This window comes from Triticum aestivum, chromosome 4D (genome assembly GCF_018294505.1).
Source record: "Triticum aestivum cultivar Chinese Spring chromosome 4D, IWGSC CS RefSeq v2.1, whole genome shotgun sequence".
Lineage (NCBI taxonomy): Eukaryota > Viridiplantae > Streptophyta > Magnoliopsida > Poales > Poaceae > Triticum > Triticum aestivum.
The window spans coordinates 450,178,754-450,187,502 of record NC_057805.1 but is presented as its reverse complement, the minus strand read 5'-3'; the positions used below and the strand labels follow the sequence as shown (position 1 = coordinate 450,187,502).

Sequence of the window (8,749 nt, the reverse complement as noted above, 5' to 3'; positions counted from 1 at the left end):
AATAAGAAAACTTTAAGGTACTCTTCTTTTCTTGAGCGCATCGCTTTTCCTTTTTCCAATAAGAGAGGAAATAACCATCCATGCTTCACTTTTAGCTTAATCGGGGCTGTTAACACTTAGAGCATGTGGTTAGAAACACAAATGAAGTTGTCATCAATGTCAAAAAAACACTTTAGTGCAATATTGCACTTTCAGCGGCGCGGAAGCGACTCGATCTGATTCAGGTTACAGTGAGTGTCAGTTTCGCGGCCCCACTGGTTACCACGTAACGGTCAAAATGTGGACTCGGCCCTACGCGGCCCCACTCGTCAGAGTTAACAGTCAAGCCATTGACCCGACGGCACCATCCGCTGTGACCAGTTCTGAGGGTTTCGGGCAAGGGAGTGGGGAAAAATGAGCAAAAGTTAAGATCATGGGGATAAATGAGTAGAACTAAGGAACCAGGGGCATAGGAATAAAAATCCCAATAAAGAAAACCATGAGTGGTGAGAAGGACGAAAGCGGAGAATGACGAGCGAGACGTGGGGGCGCGGGACAGGGAACTTTGCATTTTTTGTAAGCTCTTTTTATTTAGTATAGTATACATATACAAGTTTGCCGTCTTTTCTTGGCCATGGTAAGGTGAGGCTATGCTTAAATCTCTCAGCCTCTCATCACATGCAAAGGTTAGAGAGAGAAATGCGGGAACAAACGGCGGGCGCGGGCACCCTGCTCTCTCCCTCCCCTCTCCAATCCTACGGAGAATGGGAGCGAGCCATTTTTCGTCCTGTTTACAACCAAGAACCAAAACTTCCCCCAAACTTCTTTGGGGATCCTTTCCCCGCATTTCTGGGCCTCCTGGCCGATTCCGCTATCCGACCCTCTCCCGCATCCGCCCGAGCTGTTGATCTGGACTTGATTTGAGATCCGCAGCAGCACCGGTATGTTCCGCTTTCCGATCACAATTTTGTTTGAATCTGCGCGACATGCTGTGCATATGAGAACCCTGAATGGTAAATCGGTGCGATTTCTTTGCAGGATAGGTTAGATCAGAAAGATCGAGGTTTCTTGCCACCAATCTGTATGTGCATTGGCAAGTGGGGGGAAACCTGTTACTAGGCTGAGAGGATCGTGATTATTGCAGAAATTTGGCTCATCGGCAAAGCTTCGTTGGGAGAAAAGGTTCCATCTTATGGAACCCTACGTTGGCATGAGTAACCAAGGTTGCAGGATTGATGTTTCCTCATTTACAATCTGGTGTGATCTGAGAATATTTGTGCCGCACTAATGGGAGGTTCACAGGACAGGCTGGGCATTTGAGCAACCTACATGCAAATTATCGGTGCCCTGATCTTTCATGGCTGCGAAAGCTCGTGCGAGGCCGCGATACTCTTGGCGGCGATTCTGGTTGGTGCTGTGCCATGCCTTGAGCGAGTGCTTCCTCATCGTAATGCTGCTTGTGGTCGCCGTGGTGTCGTATACCGCGACGAGGTTCGCGCGCATCTGCAGGATCCGGTCACCGTGCATGCTGTGCTCAAGATTGGACAAGGTTCTGCATGGCAAGGCCTGGTTCTCGGAGGAGCTGGTTTGTGCAGCACACAGGGTGGAAATCGCGCGTTTATCCTATTGCCAGATTCACAGCAAGCTCGCACATTCTGATGATCTATGTGGAAAGTGCTTGGTTTCATGTTCTGGACCAGTTGGTCAGCCAGGTAACCCAACAAACATGAGCGTTAAGGAGAAGGCGGGGCACACACAGCGATGTTCTTGTTGTTCAGAGCCATTCACGAAGAGAGACAACGCGCACAAGTTATTTGAGGAGGTGAATGGCAGGTCTCAGAATGATGGCATGAGCAAAGTGAAGGAGAGAAGCATGGCCACGGCAAGCGTTGGGCATTCTTCGGATGAGGATTTTGATCAATTGCCTTACGGAGGTTACAGAAAGCTACATGACTCTCAATCAGAGATTCATGTCTCAGACGATGATGTTGGCGGCGATGCAAAGCCTTATGAAGCTAAACGTCGAACCAGAGATCTCGACGAGCGCTCGAAGGCTGTGCCTGGGCAAGTTCGTCAGGAGCTTCCGAAAGAGAAAAGTATGTATCGTTTTCCAAAATGCTATAATCCTTATCTAACTCGAACTATTTCTGAGAATGTCAAATTTGTGAGATGTAGCTTTTCTGGTTGGTATTGAGGAGGTCGGCGATTTAGAGGGTGTTTCACGAAGCCCTGACCAGGAAGCTAACGGGGCCCGCTCAACTACAAACCATTATGTCAACCGCAACAATAGCATGAAGAATGCTCCTGGTGGTAGAGGCAATCTTAGATCTCCTCGATGGTCTGAAGTAATCTCCGCTAAGGAAACCAATTCAACAACACATGAAGAAGTGAAGACATTCATGTCCCAGTTGTCTTCTGCGCGAGGCCTCGATGGTCCTTGGAGTGAGGTGGCTGCTAGCCCCAGAATCAGCATACAGATTGATGAGTACAGTCAATCTGATGCCACTGATGGCAGGCAGTTCCTTGATCTGGAACCATCTGATGGCCAAGTTCCAACTGAAGCTGAAGGTGAAATCTCCCTTGAGTCCCTGAAGAAGCAATGTGAGCTTAACAAGAAAAAACTAAGTATCCTTTATAAAGAGCTCGATGCAGAACGGAGTGCTTCGTCTGTTGCAGCAAGTGAAGCGATGGCTATGATCAATAGGTTGCAAGTGGAAAAGGCTGCAATGCACATGGAGGCGCTGCAGTATCTCCGGATGATGGAAGAGCAGGCTGATCATGACCAAGAAGAAATTGGAAAGCTAAATGACTTGCTTACAGAAAGAGAGAAAGAAATGCTTGACCTGGAAGCTGAACTCGAAGGTTATGAGAGCAGGTTCCGCATCGAACCATTTGAGCTCGGAAAATTTGACGCTATTGATGGAGATATGGCACTCAGAGTCTTGGATAATTCAGATTTTGTGAGGAATACCATCTTTGATTTTGAAGATGAGAAGGCCAAAATTTTGGAATCCTTGAGCAGATTAGAGGAAACACTTGGCATGCCTTACACAAATAGATTTGATTTGGGTGGCACAAGTGATAGCCTACAGAGTGGGTCACTGAGAGATCATCCAACTGATTGGCCAGGCCAAAGTGTAGAAAACTCAGAATTGGAATCTCGGAGTTCACTATTGCCTCAGGAGCACTTGAACGATGACTCGCTGAGAGATCATCCAAGTGATGGGCCTGGCCAACATGCAGAAAACTCAGAATTGGAACGTCGGAATTCACTAATGCCTCAGGAAGACTTGAACGATGAATCACTGAGAGATCATCCAAGTGATGGGCCTGGCCAATATGTAGAAAACCAAGAATCAGAATGCCAAAGTTCACCATTGCCTCAGGAAGACTTGAAAGATGAATCAGTCTCTTTACAACGAAATGATGAAAATCAATCTGCTGAGAATCAAAAATATGTTGGCCCATGTTCGCGCTCAGATGACGATAAAATTAGTTCCATGGAAAGCATTAAACAAGAAATTTTGCTCTTGAATAGTAGATTCATGGCACTTGAAGCAGATCAGAAGTTTCTCAAGCAGATATTGAGTTCTCTTAAATGTAGTAGTGATGCAGAACAATATGTGCAGGAGATAACTAGTCATTTGAGGGAGCTCCGAAGAATTGCTACCGAGCAGAGAGATAGGACAGCTCTATGAGCTCAAAATTATTCAGCATTCAGAAGGTAATAATAGGCCATAGTTGTAGCCCATCTATTGGCAATGTGTTTGAGAACATGCTGTGGAAAATCAAAATGTGTTAGTATAGCTTATAGGATGTGTATCAGGATAGGTTGATGTTCAGGAGACCTTATGCATTGTATGAGGTTCACCAAATGTACTGCAAATATCTTTTGAAATTATTAGCCTTAGGTTGATTCTTCCATCGAAGTGCCTCAGTCAATAATCTCACAGAGGAGACATCTCACCAATTATCAGTGTAGTGTATGAACTTCCAGACATTCAGTCACTTGGTGTTATATAATGTGATCCCTAGCATTACTTGCTCTTTTTTCTTGTAACCTACAGCAACAACTCGTTGAATCAGCGTGATCGTTAGATCTTACACAGTTCCTCCATTGTGTATCCTTAAGTAACCTCTGACCTTGTGTCATATCCAAATGGAACATATAGCACAAGTTACTGTTTTTTGGACTGGAAAGAAACAAAGTTGTTGTTCCAGCAGTGTCGAAATAACCGAAGGACTTGGTAGCGTGTCATGATGTTTATTGACATATTACATATTACAGTGTGGAGATTCTTTTCCAGTCTCTATTTTCTTTGTCTGTCGACGCGTGTCGATCGGCGACAACACCCGAACTTCATGATGCCCAGTGCCTCCAGTTGGGAAGTATGGCAGTAATCTCGCTGTGACCTTGCAAAACCTGGGATACGATGCATGCTTTCATGTCACACCGAGGTGAGGTGACTGGGGAACAGGAGAAGGGACATGGAATGTAACTAGGCTGGAGGAGAAGCGGAACATTCTTCAAGCAGAAAATAGCACGAGCGCTTCGAACTTATTCCCCGGGTTGACAGCCACAGTGGAGCAGTCATGCTTCCGCCAGGGCCTCGGATTTCAGTTTGCACTACATGTAGAGAAGATCGCCATCCTGGGAGCTGAGGTAATGAGGAGACTTCAGAAGAGTCGACCGCGCAGGCAACACACACTACATTTAGGGTTCGTCATCACCGTTTTGATAGTCAATCTCAGGATCTCAGACCATGGTGTCATCACCGATCACATCATATTTTAGGGGCTGTTCGGCAATCCTCCCGCTCCGTGAAATCTCAGGATCTATGGAGCACCTCCTTCCCCACTCCGCGATTTTAAACTGCCGCTCCACCAGCTCCGAGAGCGGAGTTGTGGAGGGGAGGGAATCCGAACAGGCCCTTTGTGTTTGCTTGACCCACTTTAATCTATTTGTATGGCTAACTTGCCACAACAGATTATAAAATAAGCACGACACACTTCAACAATCACAAACTGAGACATAATCCGTAGTTAGGGCAAAGATAGACGGCCACTGCACAGTTATCAATAGATCACATGAAGAAAGGGGGGAAACTACCAAAATCACCTTCTTTTTTTTTATCAAATCATCATATGGAAGATGACTTCGCACCACACTTGCCACTTGGTAAAATCACATTCTCATCAGAAAAAGGCTTTCAAAGAAGCCTGGGCTTCAAACTATCGTTCATCACCTGAGAGCAGCATGATGAACCAGTAAAAATGAAAAAGAATCTATACGCATTTAAAAAAATACAACAATCTACTACTCAGCATGGCATTAAGCCTGGACGGTGCTTCGCTCCGGTGCCACCTCTAGCATCGACAAAAGGTCGGAAACCACACCGCTAACAGGGACAACATTCACAAAGCGGTCACTGGAACCATTGACTGGCGTCTTGGACAGGACTGAAACTTCAGGACAGGCTGACAATCCTTCAATCAACTTGGTCCATGTTTTTCCTTCCTCGTTGAGATCGGACTCTCTCAAGAGATTCAGTACTTTATCTAGGTGAGCGACATTCCTACCTGCTCCACATCCGGTGGCGGTCGCAGCACCAACTGCATTTGCTAGTGCTAGTGTGCTAATCGCCGGCAACCCGTGGAGGAACCCGAAAGCTATAGCAGCAGTGAAGCTATCTCCGCATCCAACCGTGTCCACAACGCGGATCTATGGAAATACAAAGCATGGTGAATACCAAATATATGACAATTCAGGAAAAATAACATTCATTACTTGTGCCAAGAGCGCAAAGATCCTTCATCAGCACAGCAAGTACCTTAAAAGAAGGTGCACATGAAACAGCACTTTCGGTGATCATGATTGATCCCTTAGAACCCATTTTGATGACAACCCATTTTGTTCGGGTTCCTCTTCTTAGCAATTCTTGCCCTGCCTGAATTGGGTTTCCGATGTTGGTTAGGGACTCAGCCTGTCAAAGCAATAAACAGGAATCTGTGAGAATGAGGCGACAAAATGCTAGAGTAAGTACAGCGCACTCATTCACTGTCCTCTAAGCAAGGTTGAATTCAGCAAATAAAAATCTTTAGAAAAGCAGTTGGTGCTTGCCACTGGGATACCTCTCAATCTTATTTCAGGACAAGTGTTTGCATTTTTCATTTAATTATCAGAAGAAAGCAAATTCAATGTGCCAACTAGAATATCGCTTTCGTTGGAAAGATAGGCACGGCCTATATAGTACTGATCATTGACAGTTACACATGGAATCTCAAGTATGAAGAAATCTGGAAGGGTGTGAACGCAAAAGAGGCATCTGGAACGTATGATATTTGATTTGTTTTTACCAGAGAAGCCCATCAAGCAAATGAATGTGACTACAAGACATCTATTGCACTGGATATATATGATAGCTCTTCTGTAAACAGAAGTAACACCAAACTTTCAGGAAGGCATGCAAAGCCAGTTCAGTCACCACCAAATCATCAAATCATCACAGAACTTGAATAAAAACGGGTGAGAGCTCGAATATAAATGGGTGCCCAAGCAGCATACTCATCCAACTTCAGGGCTTATATATGGGTGAACTAACCTCATCTGACGTCAAAAGGAGAACATCGCTGAGCCTCAGAGCGTGCTCCAGTGCTCTCTGTTCATCCCGGTTCCCATTTAAGAGAGATCTTCCACGAGGCCCAGGATCAAAGAATACTGATGTTCCCGCATCAATCGCACAATCAATAGCAGATGCAATCACATCAGGGGAAAATTCATCAAAAGCATATCCATTGCTAAACAATATTTTAGAGTGATGAATGGCTATCTTGGTTTCTGCTGGAAGTTTACGTATCCAACTGAAAGCTGGCTCTTTACTAAAGTCTGCACGGCTGAAGTTGCAACCAATAAATATTTAGTAACGCATAAATCACATAGGCAAAAATATAGGCTAAGGTATTTTTAATATGATAGGGAGTGCATGAGAACTAACCTGCAGAATCCATGTCTTTGAAATGGATCTACAAGAACCCAGCATAGAAGTGTCTCATAGGCTTGTCGACATGCAGTAACATCAGCATTTTCAAGCATCCCAACAACGCTAATTCCCTCGGCCTCGAGCACATCAAGAAGAAACTTCCCATAAACTTCCTCTCCTACATGTCCCAGTGTGGAGCAGCGAAGCCCAAGCCTAGCTGCAGCAAAGGCCAAATTGCAGTTCCCACCAGCCTCCCAATATTTCTATTCAGTTGATAAAAGACATACTCAGAACAGCATACAGATGGATGTTGCGTAATAAAACGACAACTCAGTTCTGATGCCTAGGATTTTCATCACATGTTCACATTTCTGGTCGCAACGCATCAATCAGAAAAAAAAAATAGAACGCGTGCATTCTTACATCGACTAGTGAAAGCAAGGAGATGTAAATCAATCATGCAATCGCAGCATGAGCATCTAGAACCACACAAAAAGAAGGAAGCTACAGCCCTGACGATTCTCGCCCGATGCCATTTCTAACGACAAATCATAACGATTAGGCAGCAGAGAGCCGCGGATACCCTAAATAAATTATAAACGGCGGCAGAACAATTTGGGGGTGTGGAGTGCGAATACAGAGGTTTCGCGCACCGCAACAAGCGAACGGGCTGGGGCTCGACCTGGTCGGGCGGCGAGGCGGCCAGGCCCTCCATGTAGGCCAGGCGCTCGTCGCGCTGCGCGGGCGGGAGGCAGGGCACGCTGAGCACGACGTCGACGCAGAGGTTGCCGAGCGTGGCGAGATCCGTCTCCTTCCCATCCCCGCCCTGGGGCGGCGGGCGCCTCCTGGCCTCGTTGACCGCGCCGGAGACGGCGACGGCGACGGCGGCGCGGGGGCGGACGCCGCCTCCGGCGACGCGGCGGCGGGGAGGGAGGTGCGGGAAGGGCTGCGGCGGGTGGCGCCGCGCGAGGGGGAGCGGGGCCCGGGAGACGGTGGCGGGGTTTAGGGTTTGGAGAGCCATCGGAGAGGGGAATGGGGGAGGGGGTGCGGACTGCGGAGGTAGGAGGAGGCGGGCCGGGGAAGGGATGGGGGCGGGGAGGGAATCGCAAAATTGGAAGGTGAGCTGAGAGAGAGATGCGATCGTGCGAATGGAACGGCTCAAAGTTGCGTCAGTGTGGAAATTCTCTCTTGGTTATCCGAATCTATTCGATTAGGAAAAGCAGTTGCAATATGCCTCACCAACTCAGAAAACTTGTAGTACGAGTGAAGAGCATGAAATTCCGACGGAGATTTACGAATAAAGCGAAGAATCGCAAAAGTACATGATATTTGTAAACGTATGAAGACACACGAAAGTGATCGACTGGGTGTTAGAATATCGTTCCCTTCCCATGCTTCGGTGATGACCCACAGATGCGTTGTTCTACCCGTCCCCATCGACGAGACCACGTGCTTCCTCTCCCTCCATTTGTCAGGACGTCGAAGGATGGGGCGGAGAACCCCCGATGTTTCGTTTCAGTGATAAATTTTAGGAATAAGTTTAGTGTGTTTTGTCTTCGGTGTTCGATAGTGAGATAATGACGTTGTCGTTGGCGTGGAACAGATCTTGTCCTCCCCGTCCTCGTTGCGACAATACTTCAAGTTGTCATTAGAAGGCGACGGGGTGGGGCGGGGGGGGGGGTCCCATTTTCGATTGTCCGTATCCGATCTCTTTTGAGCAGATATTCTTGGCGGTGCTCCCTCGCTGAGCCGATGACATGGATGTGTTTTTTGATCCTATAGCTTTAATT

At 46.9% G+C, this 8,749-nt stretch overlaps 2 protein-coding genes across 2 annotated transcripts; one reads left to right on the top strand and one right to left on the bottom strand.

Annotated features, from left to right (window-relative positions):
* Window positions 1-697: 697 nt before the first annotated feature.
* On the top strand, window positions 698-3,901 carry LOC123100271 (myosin-binding protein 1). Its single transcript, XM_044522219.1, has 3 exons — window positions 698-920; window positions 1,018-2,075; window positions 2,155-3,901. The coding sequence occupies exons 2-3, from the start codon at window positions 1,337-1,339 to the stop codon at window positions 3,675-3,677; spliced, it is 2,262 nt and encodes a 753-aa protein (XP_044378154.1). The 5' UTR covers window positions 698-920; window positions 1,018-1,336; the 3' UTR covers window positions 3,678-3,901.
* Window positions 3,902-5,086: 1,185 nt separating this feature from the next.
* Window positions 5,087-8,066, bottom strand: LOC123098518 (fructokinase-1). Its single transcript, XM_044520550.1, has 5 exons — window positions 7,642-8,066; window positions 6,975-7,222; window positions 6,582-6,873; window positions 5,811-5,963; window positions 5,087-5,701 (listed from the first exon to the last, which is right to left on the bottom strand). Exons 1-5 carry the CDS (start codon window positions 7,978-7,980, stop codon window positions 5,312-5,314), a joined length of 1,422 nt encoding a protein of 473 aa, XP_044376485.1. The 5' UTR covers window positions 7,981-8,066; the 3' UTR covers window positions 5,087-5,311.
* Window positions 8,067-8,749: the final 683 nt, after the last annotated feature.

Bases quoted from the DNA above. Each gene is read 5' to 3' on its own strand.
- LOC123100271 (XM_044522219.1), top strand. From the start codon at position 1,337: ATGGCTGCGAAAGCTCGTGCGAGGCCGCGATACTCTTGGCGGCGATTC. The intron at 2,076-2,154 runs GTATGTATCGTT...TGTGAGATGTAG, and splicing joins GGAGCTTCCGAAAGAGAAAA to CTTTTCTGGTTGGTATTGAG.
- LOC123098518 (XM_044520550.1), bottom strand. From the start codon at position 7,980: ATGGCTCTCCAAACCCTAAACCCCGCCACCGTCTCCCGGGCCCCGCTC. The intron at 6,874-6,974 runs GTTAGTTCTCAT...TTGCAACTTCAG, and splicing joins CAAAGACATGGATTCTGCAG to CCGTGCAGACTTTAGTAAAG. The intron at 5,702-5,810 runs GTACTTGCTGTG...GTATTTCCATAG, and splicing joins CATGTGCACCTTCTTTTAAG to ATCCGCGTTGTGGACACGGT.